Here is an 18,407-nt window from a genome sequence, read left to right as displayed (position 1 = left end):
TTCCCAACCCATTTAACCATGCCCACTTCCGCATCATAGTAGCTCTGCACGATGCGTCATGGATGTATAAATAGAATGTTGCTGTCCCCATGTTAAAGACTCTCAATTATTACCACGTCTACTCTTAAAAAAGACCCAATGGTTTATCAGTCCACAGGGAATTACCTAAAATATGCTCTATTTATCAACTGTACCTGTCAACATCGTATTTGGTGAGATTAAAACGCCCAGGGGTGACGTTCTGAGGCTTTCATCATGCAGAATTGGCGTGGTTAAATCTCAACTGGGTTAGAAAAAACGATAGATGCCAGCCGGCCACACGGGATGCTCCTGCTTCATATCAAGAGTTTACAGATTGCCTCATCAATCATCAGGTTGTATATTAATAGCATTCAGTTTTAATCTGAAATACAGCGCCGGAAAAAATTAAGGGACCGCTCCAAAACATTTCTCTACATGTATGGCAGCTATTCCAGTGTCTGCTGAATTCCAACTCAGAGAAATGTTGTCAGTAGTTTATACAATACAATAAAAGAAATGTAAAAAACCTTTAACTCAAAGACATGTCTATAAATAATAAAACAAGAGAAAATGATAATGCTGAAGTTGTCTCCAATTTTTCCCGGGGATGAATAGTTTTTTTCTTTTTGTTCTGCCAAGTATTTTACAAAACACCGTTCTTTTTATGTGATGAAAATGTATATTTTATGTGAATAAAACAGAATAAGCAAAAGAAGGGAACACATCTCAAACATTCTCTTACAGCGCTAACATTGACTACCGCATCAAACCGGAATTAATAGAAATTCCTTAAACCCGTTTTTTTAACACGCTGTTCACTCTTCATTTTAACCTGCACACCTGTAGCATCACATTTACGTGTTCATTTTCAATTTCTGAGTAATTGAGTTCCCTTTGATTTCCATGAGCTGTTAGATGGCAGAATCTGAGCTTCTCCCCTACAGTAAATCTGCTGCAGGGCAGGGTGGTGATCTCTATGATGTATCATATATTATCAGACTTACTGTGAGCTGTATGAGAGTATATTAATGACAACTTTATTATAAAGATAAACATTTGATTTCTATCTGGTAAAGTGTAGATTGGATTATCAAACACAAATCGGAAAGGGAATTATTTTATTTGTTTTCTTTATTTATTTTTCAAATTTCCTGGGTGAATCATTATCATTTGAAATACAAAATGTTAAATAGAAAACGTTTAAGATTTACTACTTCAAGAGGAGTGTATTCTTCAGGAGGATTCTCTTTGTGTGTGTGCAATTCATCCTTTCACATTCCCTTACATACTGTATATTCTTCAAAGCTTTGACTAACATACTGTATCGTTTATCTATACAGCTGCTTCTGCTGAAGTCTAACTGAGATACAAAAGGACTCGTGGTCCCAGAGATTAGCAGCAGCCATGCTTCTCACTGTTCTGTGTGTGCTCGAATATATGATGGGTCAGATCTAAAGCGTACTGTCACAACAGATTATCGTTGCTGGCAAACCTCTTCAATAGAAGGAAAGCTGCTTTATTTCATCGCACACAAACACAGAACCCCCAGCTGCTTTATTTCTGATTCTTTTTCCGCTCACCCCTTTTATGTTTGTTTCGCTCAAAGAGGATGATGCATCAAAGGCACATTAAGAAATTCCATATGCCAAAGGCTGATAATCAGTGGAAAAATAACCATATATTTACCTCGCACAGCGGCAGCATCAGAGGCCCATTTCCAGACCGAGCTGCAGCAGCACCCGCTCGCTCCCCCTCATTGTCTTCGCAGGCATCTTTTAAATAAGCGTTCTTTCTCAGTGTTTGTCTGAGTAACAAAAGCTTTTGTTGCCTCTTCAACACATTTCACTTCAACTTCCTTTCCCTCAAGACAACACTGGTAACAGCATCTCCACTCCCACTCGCTCCCTGGCTATGTGTGCTTCTGTCTGTAAACAGTTCCTCTCTGCCATTCTGCTTCTTTATCCTTCTCTCCCCTTGCTTGGATTCATCAATTTAAATCCTGCCTCTCCATATCCCCTCGCTCTCTCTTTTTAAATGCCTATATCCCTCAAGCATCTGCTCTCCTTTTTTTTTGTTGTACCTCCTCCTCGGAAGTTGCTCCCCTCGCCCTCCACACAAATATCTTTCTCTCTTTCCATTTTCTACCCCATTTTCCTCTGTGCCCTTGAGTTTGAGGATGGCATTTCAGGGACAAAGAAAGGGTACATTATCTTCTGCAGGCCTCTCCCGAGACTTCCTGGCCCTTTTTGCTTTCTTCTCCTCACCACCTTCTCCTGTATGCTGTCCCTGATGTGCTGCCATGTCCTGTCACCTTGATGGCAGGGCACAGTCCTTCCTCACTTATGACTCACTCACACCCCCGGTCCTCTCTAGCAGAGACGGAGAATTAGAAGAGAAGCTCCCTTGTAAAGTTAAAGTTAGCTAAATGTTTGGCATATCATAGTGTTTATTTGTCAGACATTTTACATATGTTAAACTTTCACGGTCAACTTGTATATATTTTCGTTTTTATTTCCGTTTTATTTTCTATTTTTGAGATGTTTCTATTTTATGTTTATTGAAATATTGTACTCTTTATTTTTGCCATACTGCTGTGTACTGATGGGTCACTGTTCCTGCTGAGGCAACATTTGTTTCCTCTAGTTCACATTAAGAGGAGATCATTATGTGGCCCATGGTGTGTTTGGATTCAATGGCTTCACTTGCACAGTTGGCTGACTGGCGGTCACACTGACAGCAGCAGCACATGAAGAGACTCAGAAGTGCAGCTTTGAGAGAACAGGCCAAAGATAAAACTGAAGTATTGCTGTCTTTATAAGGCAGGATCATTTGGAGGAAACATACCAAACCTGGCACTGACTAACTGTTTACATTCAAATGAATGAGGCACAGCTGAAGGGGATGATCGTCTGTGCTGAAAGGCCGACCTGTGATCATAATGATAGTGTGTATGGGGAAGTTTAGCCGATATGTTCTTCAAGAATACATACTGTATCAGGGTTGTCTGATTTGTACACTATCAACAGGACAACCTCAGTGTGTGCCGACAAAACTGTAACACATCACAAATATATGGAAATGGTTATATTAAGGTGCACGGTCAATGTTGGATATTCACAGTATGCTCTCATGCCTCTGTAGGATTGGTTATGGTAGGATTACACTTGATCTTATTAGTATTGATTTATCTATCTATTGCAATGTATTGTTGAAGAACACCTTTAGTATTCTGTCTTACAAATAATTAGTTTTAAAGATGGAAATAAAATATAAATATTGAATCTTTTCCAATCCCCCGGTAAGTCAAAATGTAAAGAATCTTTGCTCTGTCAACTGAATCTGCTGGCACACAATGAGATATGGACATTAGATGGATGCGTTCTAATTTGGGTCTTTAAAAAGAGTAAGAAGTGAGAAGGAAAAAAAAGAATCTATATATTTTAGAATCTTAGTTTATCAAATCAGTTATTATGACAGTTTTAGCACATTGCCTTTGCTATCTAATGTACCTGCTTTCCTACAAGCTGTACATACAATTGATAAAAAAGAAATACATTATTTCAGATTCATTTTTTTTCCTGTCAGGTAGTGTGCTTTTATTGCTATTAACCCAGCTATGGTATACAACAAAGCTTTAAAACATGAGCAATGATATGATTATTTGAACGGTCTCCTATTATGCTATATTTGAACAACATATTGTAATATATCTATATTAAACTTGTCTGTGAAGTGTTTTGCTCAAAACACCAAACAGATCCCCCATTTTAGCATGCCCAATCCCCCTCTATTTCAGCCCTGTTCCTGAAGTGCTGATTCTGTGACTGTAGCTTTAAATGAAGTAGCTGCTGCTGGCCACGCCCCTTTGGAGCTGCTGCTGGCCACGCCCCTTGGAGTTGCTGCTGGCCACGCCCCTTTGAAGCGTCATGATCTCTCCTCTGAAGAGTTTTTTACCGGGAGAAACTCAGCTAAACGCTGCCGTGATTAAATGCCATATTATGTTCCAAACCACATCCAGCATTATCTCTGAAACAGTATGGAGCTCAAACGTTTCTCTCTCGGTTTACCACAAGGACAGGACCTTTATATTACACACAGTGTCTCGGTACAGCGTTAGCTCTGAGTGTTAGCGATGCTTGCTAATGTAAACAAAGACCAAAATACTTCCAGAACACGGGGCGCATTGTTTCTGATACAGCACAAAGCTTGTTCTCTTTCAGTGTTTACCATTAGAACAGTGCCTTTATGTGTATTATATATATAACAACTTTACTCTTAAGTCCCTCCTGCAGACATCCTACTGAACACACAGGCATACAGAGGTGCTGGGGAGGGGGTTCAGCTCGCCCACTGTATGGGGGACGATAGGTTGACGTGTCACCTGGGCTGGACGTTGCCAGGAGTTCAATGTAAAGCCAGCCCAGAATTTCCGATATGAGGTCAAGTCCACAACAAATCTGGATCAGTTTGTTTGTACCCCTCGTTTGTATGTGGGTAAGGAGGAAAAGAGAGAGGGTTGTATTTTCTGACACTTGAAACACATTTTTATGTATTAAAGACAGCAAATAAGTGCATTTTGCATAATAGGGGATCTTTAAAGCATTCACTTTTATCAGATAACATTATAATTAGGATTGTGAGAGGAATTGCGTAGCTCTGTTACAGCTGGTATTGTCAGTTGTTTTCAGGACACATAGACAAAGATTGATTAATTAAAAGTGTCAGTGTAAAGTATGGCTGCTCAGATGCTGATGTGAAGTCATCTGCTGTAGAACTGCTGCCTGATGGGAGGACTTGGAGAATGTTCAGCAGCTGGCAGCCCTGACTTATTAACTCTCCTCAAAGGATGTCAGTGTGGATTTAAGTGATACTGTGGTCTCTATTGGCGAAATGTAGTTCCCTCTTTAGAGAGAAAGCCAAGCAGAAAAAGGAACAGAGTGGAACCTTCAAACCTATATGAGTCCTCCTGATACTCCTCGTCAGCGGATCAGTGAGCCAGTGAGAACTTCTCTCATAACAACCTTCCCAGGTTCAATTCAGCAGAGTGCCTAGACCCAGCAAAGTGAGACCGTGTGAAATGTATTAACGTCACCTACAGACATTTTGGGAGGAGGCTTGAAGTCAATTACGCCTTTTGTTCTTTACGTTGAGTGCTGTATTAAGTGCCTCTGTCAAGCGTGTCAAATTGATACAGGAAATAGAAGCAGGGCTGGCGTTCTATTGACACATCTTTGTAGCCGCCCTAGTGCACTCGCAGGGGGAAGAGACACCAGAAAGGAGCAGAATCTGAATGTTCTGACAGACATTTGATAATGAGGGGCGGCTTAACAAAGCACTAATCACTGAGTGTTGTAACATCCTGACAAAAATGTCAGTCATCTCAAAAACTGGGGTTGAAAGCAATGATATCAGAGAGAAAATCAGGCACATGTTGTGATATTTACTCGTGTAAGTTTTAACAGACATAGCTGTGTGAGTTTTTCCTGTCAGACCGGATCAGGTGGTAGGAGAATGACCAGGACCTGCCGCTGCTTTCAACATCTGTGATTCCCCCGTCGCAGTCAAAATCCCTTTGTGTTATCTACACAGAAATAGTTTCTCTTTTTCCAGAATATTTCTGAATGCACTGCACTGCACTGCATCTCATTATAAATTGCAATAATATTTGCAATAATATACCAAGAGTGCCAACTACTCACTCAACCTGTGCTATATACATTAGCATTGATGAGTGATTTGTTAAAGCTCAACTGACATACTCTAAGAAAGTAGGTATATTCAAGAATTGTAACATAAACTGAAAAGATAGTATATTAAGTAATCACAGAACACAAAAATACAATGGTTGAATTGTTGAGTCATAACATTTCCACATGTTGAATTATTCCAAAAGCTCTCTGTAGGCTTAATATCCAATGAGATCCAAGCGATACTGTATATATTAATACATCTAAATACAATATAATGAATAGGTTGATGACTTAGAGTTGTAGTAGTTATCTTCACCTTACTGCTTTCTCACCAGCGTGGCGGTTTGACTTGCTGGAGCCACCGCTGTTGACTTGTCACATTTGCATTGAATCTCCAACCTTCTTTCGCTTTGTGTGTGACCCTCTGTAGGGGACCTGGCATCAGACGACGATTACCTGGAAATCCCATCTATCTCCAGACAGAGGGCAGGGACGTATGAATGCACAGCCGTCAACGAGATCGACACAGACATCCAGACTTTGGACATAACTGTCAACTGTAAGTCCAGTGATTTGACCGAAGAAATGTAACATTTCGTCTGTCAATGAACAGTGCTGAAATGATAAGTCGATTACCATTGAGTCATGAAATCATAGTAAACAATGACAACATATTTCATTATGATATAATAATTTTTCATCAAGAACAAGTGACAGATATTTGAAGTTCCAAGCTTCACAAATATGAGCTTTCACTGCTGTTCTCTACCATCAACTGCATATTGATGAGTTGTTGGGCAGATAAAATAATATGTGATTTCAAATAGCACGTTGGGACATGAACAATATGTTTTACCAGTATCTACCATTTCAGAGTTATAAATAAAAACACTAAAATCAAGATGTTAATGAAGCAAGAATCCTTAGTTGCTCTGATGATAAGCAAAGTCTTAGTTTTGGACATTTACTTAAGCTTAAAGGACCCCTATTATACTCTGTCTCAACAAAATATTACAGGTGTCAGATAAACATGTCTGTGATTGGCTAAAACACCAAACAGATCATTGTAGCATCCCATAAACCCCTCTGTTTCAGCCCTGTTCCTCAAGTGCTGATTCAGTGTCTATAGCTTTAAATGCTAATGAGACGCCTTTCTGAGAAGTGATTGGTTTAAAAAAAAAAACACAATGGTGCTCTTGGAGGAGATTTAAGTGATAAAGTGGGCGGGTGTTACCTTGGTTGGTTATTGGCTAATGTTGGCACAACCCAAATAAACATGATGACATCACAAAGTTGCCAAATCAGATCAGACACATATTTATATGTAAAAGACATAAAAAGTGGATTTCAACTTCAACCCAAAAAAATGCGGAAAATTTGACCCTTGGTTTTATTATGAAAACTATTGTTAACTAAATCAAATGCATTGTCTAGAGTTAATGAGGAGTTTGAAATAGTTGATTTGAGCTGCTTCAATGTAATGTTGAAGTATCAACTTTATGTATAATGACAAATAGTAGGTCTAAAACTATTACTTCACTTCCTGTTCCTGTTTCATTGTCATGGTGGAGATCATCATGGCTGACATATGAAGTGCTGTGATCCATTTGTTCTTGTTGCTTGTAGATGTTCCAACTGTGTCAGAGGGCAGAGACGTGGGAGTGACTCTGGGCCAGCGGGGGGTTCTGGAGTGTGAGGCTGATGCTGTGCCCGAGGCAGATTTTGAGTGGTACAAAGAGGAAAGAAGGTAGGTTTTTTTTCAACATTTTAAGCAGCCAATGTAAAATGCATATCAAATGCACAATTAAAGTGAACCTAATTTGTTTTATTTAAACATACATATCATGCTTTCAAGCAACCTAATACAGTTGTGTGAAATTTGTCGACATAATACATTTCATTAAGTTCAATGTTTCAGTTTTTTCAGTGAGTGTGTGTGTGTCATTATCTTGCTCTCATAGGTCATCTGGCAAGAGACTTTGAGAAAACAAAAGCAAACACCACTGGTACGTTGGTTGATCTGTCTTTTTCACATTCAGGATCTACCCTGGCGTTGACGGCATGGAGATCTTGAACTCTGGATCTTTGTCCAAGCTGACCTTTTTTAACGTGTCTGATGGAGATTACGGCAACTACACTTGTGTTGCCACCAACAAACTCGGGAGCTCAAACACAAGCTTCCTCATGTATGGTGAGTACAACAATCTAAAACAGGGTGCTACAGAAAGCTCAGTATAAGCTGTAGTGATATTAGTAATAGTAATTAGTAATATTCTGCAATATTCTCTCAATTTTGCTAACTTTTAAAAGTGTTTTCAACCTTTATCCATTTGGTGAAAGTTTTAGCAATTTTTTCAGACAAAAATATATCTATTTTTTATGAATAAATATCCTAATATAGTTAAACATTCATGATCAGGCAAACACAACTTTTGCTGGCTAAATATAACAAGATAAAAGTCTTTTTTTTGTGATTTTATTACTACACCTCTAGGTCTGTGCCTACAGTTTGTTTTGTTAAAATATAATATGAGAATTTGATTCTGTGTTTGGTGTTAATACTGATATACCTATACTTCTATAAAGCTTTGATGCTTCTGTGATGTTTTAGCCTGTTCTGACTGAGCATTAGACTCCCGGAAAATGACTTATTGCTCTTACTTAAGAAAGAGAAAAAGGAATTCATCATTTTAATATCACTTTAATACCACTGAGGGTGGTCACAATTGAAATGCTGTAGTGTTTCAGCATTGAAATCAACTTTTGACCCCACCTGAACTGATGAATGTCTGTTTTCTGTTTGAACGCTCAGGTATGTAATAACGCAAGTGTGGTCAATGCTTTGTTGATGTGCTGTTTCCAATATGTTACTCTGTTCCCTCTGTTTCCCTGGTGTAGTGGTAATTGAACCCACTAGCTCAACGCTATTGCAAGGTTAGTATTCTGCACCAGCATGCACTTCAACTGCCGTCGATAGAAAGTATTAACTGCATGCTGGCACATGACAAATAACCATTTTCACAAACTAGAAGGTGTGCTGCTGTGTCACTACAGTTGTAAGCAGTGTGTGACAAGAAGAGACAAATCATGGCTGGGCTCTTTGATCCTGTCAAAACTCTTCGTTCTCTTCCTGAAGTGACACGTTAAAGCTGTTGTACGGCAGCAGCTTTGAAGACGACTGTTAAAGCACCATACAAATGTCATGTGAATCTTTCTGAAAATGGTCATGACAGCCTGTTTCGCTAACCATGTTTTGTTTCTTTTCTCTTGCAACCCTAACTGCTTCTCTCTGTGACGTGGCTTTATTTTGATTTTTGCATGCTCTTTTTCCCAATGTAAGTATCTGTCATCTTTTTTTATCATCATGTGTGCTTGTGTGATTGTTTGTACCTTTAGTTTCCTGCATTTTCACTGTACATCCTACTCAAAAGGTTTGAAAGCTACAGAGTATGCTGAAATGTTTTGAGTATCTCCACATAGAGATCACAGAGTAGATTACTGCTGGAGATGCGCCTGTGTTCTAAGAGCAGAGATAAACCCCTCACACATCTTATCCTTTAATGAGTCCTTGTGACTGGTGGTTGCAGCATTTTGTAAGGAAACCCACTCCGTTAACACAACATAATTGTATTAATGGTTTGATTTTGACTACGAGTGAACGCCATTATTCTAATTAGCCATATGCAGGATTAGGGATAATCCACTGTTGCAGGGTAATTGGATAAATGCCCCAAAGGAAGCTGTTGTGAACTCATGGAAATCCAAGGGAAATGAAAAGTCATTGTGTTACGAGCTTCAAAGTAGTTGAATGTGTCCTCATTCCTCATACAATGCATTCACTTATATTGAACTTCCCTCATCAGTGAAAATGGCACTATCAAAGTATTAAGTGTTTTAGGTTTTGCAAAATACCATTGTGTTGCATCGCAGCTGTGCAAACAGTGTATCACTGGAATATTAAAAGTGCATTATGAAGTAAAGGAGAAGACAGACGTTTTTTTCTAAGAATCTGGCTTGCATTTTTACGAAACCTGATAACAAAAAGAAAAAAAAACACGTGTCTGCTCCATGTTTTTTAGTGTACCGAGGCTGTAGCCTGAGAAATCCTTGCAGATCTACCACTTTTAGTTGATATAAGAAACTACATGTTATCCACAGAAGAGCATTTCGGGCTCCTTGATCATAAAGCAGTTTCTGCTCAGTTGTTAATTGACTGAAAAGGATCCTTACAAATGTAATGTCTCACTATGCTATCAACATATTTTACACTATTTATGCAATATTTCATATTTTGTACCAAAGTGAGGTCTTACATTTACACCAAATAATCATCAACATTACATCTGCTGAAAGTTTCCCAGTTGCAAACCTGTAAGTCATAGCTTCATGTTAACACAATGCTTTGTTTTCAGGGTACTTCTCAGAACTCACAATTCTTTTTATAGATAGAAAGACTTTTTTACGTAGGAGAAGCTGAGCAATGTTGAGCATTAATCCTTCAAGCTCGATGCTGTAGGCCACGTCACACTGAAGTAGATGCTCTCTGCAACACTTACCTCCTGCTAACACTAAAGGAAGCCTCACTGTATATTTTCCTGTTATTTTACACTTGTGCTGTTTATTTATACTCTACAACAAATACTGGTTCCTGCCTCTGGTGTCCTGGTGTAACCCGGGAGTATCTTCTAAAGAATGACATGTGTATTCACAGCGATGTCTGTGGGAAAACAAGTAGTCCCTCCAGGAGGCTTGTCTTTAGCATAAATAAAACAACAAGAATAAATCAGGCTGTTAGAAACTAACATTGATTCACTAATATCTTCTGTATCTGAATTACAATCTGATACAGGCAGATTTGGCAGCTAAGTATTGCAAGATAATAAAATACGTTAGAGACAGAATAAACTTAAATCTAAAGTGTTATCCTGTTTGTTAGACTGCTGCTTTCCTCATCCCAACGTTGTAATTAGTTTAAATCATTATTTTATGTTGGAACACATACAGTACATGTTTCCAGGTTCCTGGGCTGAGTGTTTCTTCTTGTGAAGGAAATGCACATACTGTATTTTGTCAGGGGCTGTTCTGCATGTGGGCATGAACACTTCAGGATGTTTGATTCCAGAGAGAGTGGTCGACATTAAGAGTCCCACGAGTAATTCGGATTAGGCAACACAAATTATAGTTTGGTTTAAATGTTAAAGTTAGATCATAAAGCTGTATTATTATTTTTATTAGTATCAGACTGTCTCCTGGGTCACGTCGCCAGTTAATTTTCCAGTATTTAATGCCACAACACAAGTTGCTTTAATTGCAATGAACATATAAAGATATTTAAGAACATAACAAAAAGGAATTACTTAAATATGTTGCCAGTCAAGATTTGTGTCAGAAATGATTAAAGAGGCCCTATTCTGCTTTTAGTGGTGCTCCCTCTCCTGTAGTTTATCTTCCTGTAGGTTTTTATGCATGTAAATGGTTTGCAAAGGCTAAAATCTCTGTGTTCCTCTCCCTCACACCCCCCCCTCCGCCTGCCTGAAACGCCTCCATTGGACACTTTGTTTACCTCATTAACATAGTGACATCACAATGTAACATTCAGGCTCCTATTGGCTAGCGTTCCATTCAATTATATGTTAACTTTAGGCTAAGGGGCGGGACATCTCTAAACGGTTGACCAATCAACCACTTAGAGGCTGTTCTGCGGTTCATTTAAAAACTAAGGTCCAGTAGTGATGCCACAATGGGGAAAAGACATTTCAATGGTGAGACTAGTCTTAGTGTTTGTCCTTCTTTCCTCCCGTCAGGACCGAGAGCAGTTCAGGACGGCAGCGGCGGCGCGGCAGGAATGCACTTACACACCTGCCTGCTGTGCCTGGTGTTTCTGCCCTTCCTGCTCAGATTTTGAAGAGGAATGGAATTGAACATAAGTATTTTGTTATGTGTGGGTGTGTGTGTTTTTTTTTTCCTTATCAACCAGAACCATAAACTGATGCACATGCAATATCCTGCTAATGTTGACCCAGTTACAAAAGTTTCAGTTTTTTTCAAGGATGTAACAGATTTGAATTGAATTGTGTTAGAAATGTTCTCCCTGAACTATATTATTCTGGATTATTTTTACATATATGTCTGGGAGAAAAGAAAGGGATTTTTTAATTGTGTTGTTTCTTGTTCAAATGGATTTGTCTTAGTTTGAACTGCATTACATATTCATCTTAACTCCAGGAAAAGGCACATTTACAGCAGGAATGAGAGGTGAATGTTAAATACCTCAAAGTCAAACTGAGACAGTGAAGCAGAAGGACTCTCGGTTATCCTGAGGCGGAAAGCCTGCTCTTGTTATATTTTAATGTATAATAATTAACATTGAGTCTGGTTGTTGAAACAGAATTGTTTTTGACCTTCAAGTGTTTTTGTTCTCAGCATTATAGTGATATAATTGCAGTTGTGTTATTCTCATATTTTAATTTAATTCATGATGTTGAGTTTTAAATAATTTTGAGAAGAGAAAATACAAAGTTGTAATTATTTAGGACAAATATCCTAGTTACAGTATATGTCTGTTTTTTTTGGGCGTTTTTTTTTTAGTACAGTTGAACACACAAATGGTGTCAAGAATAATAATGTGATAATTATGTAGTTTAAAATGGACAACGACTTATTTACATGATGCAAATGTATTAATGATGTTGCTACTTGTCATTTCCACATTACACAGTTATTTAAACAATGTTCCTGTTCATGATCCAAACCAGCACTGTAGGGTCTGTGAGATCATGTTGTAGAAAATAAAACACTTTTTGCATGTATTTAGACACCAATAACACAAAGAATTTAACGGTTCACACAGCACCATGATTCATAGGTTTTATATTCACGACATCAAACAAAACACACAGACACGTATCCCGTATTTGTCTTTTCACAAACAAGAGGGTACACATGTTGTGTTTTAATATAGGTTAAACATGGGGTCATTTTGGAAATCTCAAATTATGGATGAATATAAAATCTATAGCGTGTGGTTTATGATTGAAGCTTATTTGCGTCTGCACCTGGCATCTCCAGTGTTTTTTTAAGAACAAAAAATAAAGCATTGCAGGCCTACAGTACTGTAGTGAGCCAGTTGTAATAACCGAGATTGATCTGAGTAAAAACTGCAACTGCTCTTATTAAATGCATTGTCTGAACAAACAGGATATGTGTGAAAAGAAGAACATCTCGTAATGTTTAATTATGGAGAAGGGTCAGAACAGGCAGAGTCACTGGAGAGGCAGAATACAGAGAACAGACCTCCGGAAACCTTTTTGTTGTGAGAATGAGGATTTTATGCAACAATCAAGAACCTCTCACGACACAGCAGCAAGAATTAAAGCCAGTGGTTTATCTTTTCCACTTCTCTTTTGTTTGCTATCAATAAAAAATGAGCTGCACTCATGTTCCCCCCAGCAGTCGAAAAGAGCCTGACAACACAAAGGCAAGATTTGTTGCACTGGTTTAGTAATGTGGAAAATGTTTTCTGACATCATGCCTCACATTTGTGTTTGTGCTATCTGTAAGAGCTGTACTCCATGTCCCTGAACCGTATGCAGGAGTAAATGATTGGTAGGATTCCATTATCCCAACATCAAACACGATGGGAAATGATGTGCTTATTAACAATCCACAGCTCTCACTGAGTTTTTTCACATGGTTATTTTTTGATCAATGCAAAACACTGAGCAGACTCAAAAGGAAGAGAGAGGGATGGAAACATTTACCTACCCTCCGGTTTTCCCTGGATTCCCTCAGCTCCGGTGACGTTTAAGTCCTGTATCAACGCGCACCTCTGTTTTTCTTTTTAAATGGGCTCCTGGGGACGACACGGTTTATGTTGCTCGATTGAAACAGAGCCAATATCCAAATCAAAATGGCACGAAACAGGGTCGTTACTGAATATGATCAAGTTGATCATCTGCTGAATCTGACGCTAATCACGGTTTGTTTTCACACACAAGATGATAATAGGGAGAGAGGAACAGTGCATTATCTCCAGCAGAGAGCTGTTTGGAAATGATATGATTATTATTCCATCTGAGCACCGCTGATCTCAGGTTTATTTTCCACAGGATTAGCCACATTCAAGAAAAACTGCACCGAAAAAACTTTAATTAAATTGAATATGTCAATAATTTACACATAACTGTATGAGGTCAGTTGAAGGCAATAATATTAAGTTGAACCTTACATTTTTTATTTAAACTCAATATTATTGGTTTCAACTAACCTCATACAGTTATGTGTAATTTTTTGACCTCAAACATTTAAATAAAGTCACATTCCAGTTTGTTCAGTGTGACGTCAGACCGTCTCACAAGGAGGTGTGTGCTCCCTTGAGAAAAAGTTACCATGGAATTAATGATTCACAATCACAGCAACATCACTTTGAGTTCATGTTTAAAGTTGAGAAAGAGCCAAATGTGCTAAACATAGAATAAGTTGCTTAATAACTTCATCACACACACATGCCACAGATTCTAACGAGGTGATAGAGTTTCATGTTTATTTCTGCTTTCATTATTCTTGAGTACAGCCAAGCACACATTGTAAAAATTGGTCATTTTATTTTATTAACTACCTCTTAGCAGTTGTACAGCAATTCTCCCAATTATTTAACAACACTGCCCTTCACCTTATTGAGATCTGGTCATGGCTGTGTGTTTGTGATGACAGTAAAGCTAGAACACACACTCACTATACCCCGGCTGAACTGTCTGTCTCTCCTGCAGTATCACAGAGGAAAGGACAATGTTTCGGGCGTATTGCTTTCTCATAATCTTTGTGATATATAGATTTGAAATTTCTTATGTCATTTCAATTGCAGTAAAATGTTTCGGTCAAGCACACTGGTTCTGTGGACAAACCCATGTTAGAGAAACAATTAGAACATAAACAGATCTGAATATATCATGGTTCTCCGGAGCAAATCAATGCTTTTTCACACCTAACCTGGGGTGACGTGGTGTCTGTACGGCTGACTTCACCTTATAATCCACCTAATAATAGCAGAGCCATATGGTCTCTGTGGCAGTGATCCAGAGCGGAGGCTGTAATGAGCGTCACTGACTGCAAACCAAAACTGTGCACATTATTATTTTGACTTTACACGATCATTAAGAGGAACCCTGCTAATCCGTAATATCGAACAAGCATATTGTTTATTAAGTCTGATGAGATCTGCACTCTGTGAAGCAGTGAGCTGTAGAAGCAACATGGAGGCAGAGAGTGCTCTGTGATCTGAGGACAAGTTTTCAGTGGAGATGGAAATTCAGCAGCTGTCAGATCGCTGCTGGAAATCCTGTCAGATCATATTCCTAAAGTTTTGGCCTTGGTCTGAGCCACGTGCAGATACCAGAAAAGTATCATCTTTATTTGCCTGCTCTCAAATCCCTGCTGTTCCAAACGTGTAACAAGAGAAGTCATGTGGAGAAAACCTATGCAGGATGCTCCTTTAAAGGCTTCACTTGGATTGTTTTCTGACCTGAGGCGTTTGTATTACTTAGCGCCAGTGTTGTTTACTCATTATACTGGTAGCCTCAAGGTTAGACAAGCTGGCTTGAAGAGCAGTTAAATAAACAATCACATTACATTTAATGAACAGACAGTGTGAGGTTGTGTGTTGCACAACTTGGCTATTTGTCATGTTATGGCTCATTCAGTTGAAAAAATGCTAATAAGCTCTCGGTCGGCCTTCAAATTGTCCTGTTGTTAACTGAGCTCATCCTCCAGAGTCATCGCATCACCGTTCTGCTACCTACTATCTTTAGTCAGGGTTAGAAGATCAATCCCTGATGACACACGAGGTCTCACGCCCATGTTTTGTGCAGAAGTCATGGGCGGAGATCTTCTTGTGTCTTGTGCTCTAATTGGGCACCATAGCTCCCCATATGACGGCCTGAAAAGTCCAGATATTAAACCTGCAAAATATCTTGTGGATTTGCCACCAATCGCTTTAAACATCAAGTTTAAAGTTCTTTAGTGTGAGGATAATTTACCATCTCTCAGGCAAACTAAAGGCAGTTATCTTTCAGTTCCATTCTCTTTGGTCTTTGCAAATGCCCCTAACTTCCACCAAGCATGACTTTAAAATGATATACAACACAGGATGCAAGTGTCATTTCAAGCCGAACACAAACGGATAAATATAACAAGCTGGGGAGAGGTTCTTGGAAGAATACTAGTAAAATATTTCTAAGATTAGCTATGACACAGCACTGAAAAGCCCTGATTACACACACCTTTTTCAGTCTGAATCCCATCAGCCCGCTTTTAATCATGTCTCATGAAGAGGAAGGCTTATCATTTTTGCAGTAGCACCAAAAATGTAAGGTGGTATGACCTATTTATGATGTCTGTTTGAATTCTGCACAAGGTTTGTAGAACTCTCTGAGCAAGGGAACATGAACCTGATTGAGACAGGAGGAGTTGGGTAAAAAAGCTGTGGGTTTATTTATTTTTCTTTGTCTCCATATGTGCAAAGCAAGAAAACTGAAGAATATTTGATACCATTTTAGGGAAATGACTGAGCTTGCACTGCACTCACCAGATAAAAATAATGAATATTCATTATAGATGTTTTGTGACATTTGCGGGATTTGCATTGGAGTCTAGAAGAGATTGTTTTTGGATGTTGGACTTTGGAGAGACATGAGGGATCGAACCTTGGCTTCAGCTGGGATAACAAACGTATGAAGCAGTCTCGTGATCTTCTGAATAATTCACAAAATAAAAGTCTGCCCTTTGACTGGTTACAAGCTCACAGGGCTGTCCTCACAGTGATTGTTACCGAGTAGAAGAGGACCTCTTGCTCTTTGACTTCCTGCATTGTAAATGATTGTTGGTTCATATGTATTTTCTTGATGAAAAGTGTGTGCTCATATTTAAGACTGACAATAATAAAATGTTGTATCTTAAGATTTTGTGTTTTGCATACATGGGTGTTTAAGTTTTTTTCATGGTGAATAAAGATATATACAAATTATGTTTTTTACTCTACTTCGCCGCCAACAGACCTTTGCAAGGTCCACAAGCAGCAAAATTGCCAGCAGTGGCACACATCCAGAAACAAGATATTGATTTTCTGATTCCCTCAGAAGTTGTGACCTTGGACTGAGCTCATTGTGGTCTGTCCGCTACATCACCAACAACTGCTAACTGCACTTCTCTAAATGACACCAGTGTGTCTTTGAGACTGAACAGAGTGTATTTTAAGGCTTCCAGTACATTAATTATGTACGACCGCAGCGGGAGGTCTGCCATAACTCTCCGCTGCAGCTGCATGCAAAAGCAACGTACCCTTCTCATTTATTTGCCCCAAACATTAAAGTAACATGAATTTGGATTATTTAATCATGTTAGTGTTCTTTTGAGCTGCAGCAATCTTTAACTGACCAATCATACTGTAAAGCATGTCCATGGTATGACAGCATCTCATGTTGGTGCTTTGTTTGCATTTATAAAGCACTGACATCAACATTTCTTCTTCACATGATACCACTGCTCCTGCCCAAGTGTTTAACTCATGTGAACATCTGCTCTTTGTAGATGTAGCCATATAACGTTATGTAACATTACGGCAGAACATAACTTGAACTTACCTTAGCTTGCTAAATATGCCACTGTCGTTGGCAAACTAATGTTAATGATAACATATTAATTTCCTCCGTGAACTTCACTGGCTTCCAATAAAACACAGAATCAACTTCAAAATCTTACTCATCACCTACAAGGCCCTCAACAACTGAGCCCCCCCCCCCCTACCTTGCTGACCTCCTCCATCACCATGCCCCTCCCGATCCCTCAGGTCCGTCTCTGCCAACCTACTGCAAGTCCTCCAGACTTGCGCCAGACCTGGGGTGATCGGGCCTTCTCAGTTGCTGCCCCCTCCCTATGGAATTTGCTTCCCTCCCACCTCAAAGTCTCCCCAACCCTCTCTTCTTTCAAATCTGCACTAAAAACACACCTTTTAACACTAGCCTTCACCACCTAACTCCCACCTTCTTCTTCTTGTTTAACCTCTGTTTTGTTTTGAACCCTAGTATAAATTATTAAATGATCTGTTTGCATAGTTCTGATAAAGATCTGCAATATGTAAAGCGTCTTTGAGTACCGTAAAAAGTGCTATATAAATGTGATTTATTATTATTATTATTATTATTATTAATAATTTACCTTAGAATTTTGCAGTTTACTTTATTTTGTTTCTAACAGTACCATTATGCAGAGTTAATGCAGAGTTTCAAAGAATAAATGTTGCATTGCGTTAAAGGCCAGTATTTCTTAAACATTTGAGGCCATGTTATTAACTGCTCTGTGAATTTTGTATTCTTCTTTTTACAATATTTTGGCATCAAAACTGAATGAAACATAGCATATTACGTAATACATATGGCAGCCTACTGCTCCTAACAGTAGGATGGGACAAATGCAGAATGTACATTCCCCCTCTGTGGGACCATTCAGGGTCCCCTCTTCTTCTCTTATTGAAGGAAGACAGCTGAGCACAACAGGCTGAACCAGCATTACTTGATTAGTTCTGCAGCAACAGATAGTATGTTCACACATGTTTGGATACTGCACACTTTGTACATAATCAACTAGGAAATTGTTAAAAATGTGTCCACACCAACTAGGGGCTTTTGCATTGAAATGCATTGT

General features: G+C 38.8%; 1 protein-coding gene across 4 annotated transcripts in view; it reads left to right on the top strand.

The window, feature by feature from the left end:
* The window catches only part of ntm (neurotrimin), a 422,694-nt gene extending 405,981 nt beyond the window's left edge, over positions 1 to 16,713 (top strand). For 2 of the 4 annotated variants that reach the window (XM_063895884.1, XM_063895882.1), the window contains 5 exons: positions 6,142 to 6,270; positions 7,338 to 7,458; positions 7,751 to 7,902; positions 8,610 to 8,645; positions 11,516 to 16,713. In XM_063895884.1, the coding sequence (XP_063751954.1) occupies positions 6,142 to 6,270; positions 7,338 to 7,458; positions 7,751 to 7,902; positions 8,610 to 8,645; positions 11,516 to 11,616 (539 nt within the window). In that variant the 3' untranslated portion in view covers positions 11,617 to 16,713. The remainder of the gene's footprint in view (positions 1 to 6,141; positions 6,271 to 7,337; positions 7,459 to 7,750; positions 7,903 to 8,609; positions 8,646 to 11,515) is intronic. The other 2 variants (XM_063895883.1, XM_063895885.1) reach the window with 2 other exon arrangements.
* The last annotated feature ends 1,694 nt before the right edge of the window (positions 16,714 to 18,407 follow it).

This window comes from Eleginops maclovinus, chromosome 11 (assembly GCF_036324505.1).
Source record: "Eleginops maclovinus isolate JMC-PN-2008 ecotype Puerto Natales chromosome 11, JC_Emac_rtc_rv5, whole genome shotgun sequence".
Classification (NCBI taxonomy): Eukaryota; Metazoa; Chordata; class Actinopteri; order Perciformes; family Eleginopidae; genus Eleginops; species Eleginops maclovinus.
This window is presented reverse-complemented; position numbering and strand designations above follow the sequence as displayed.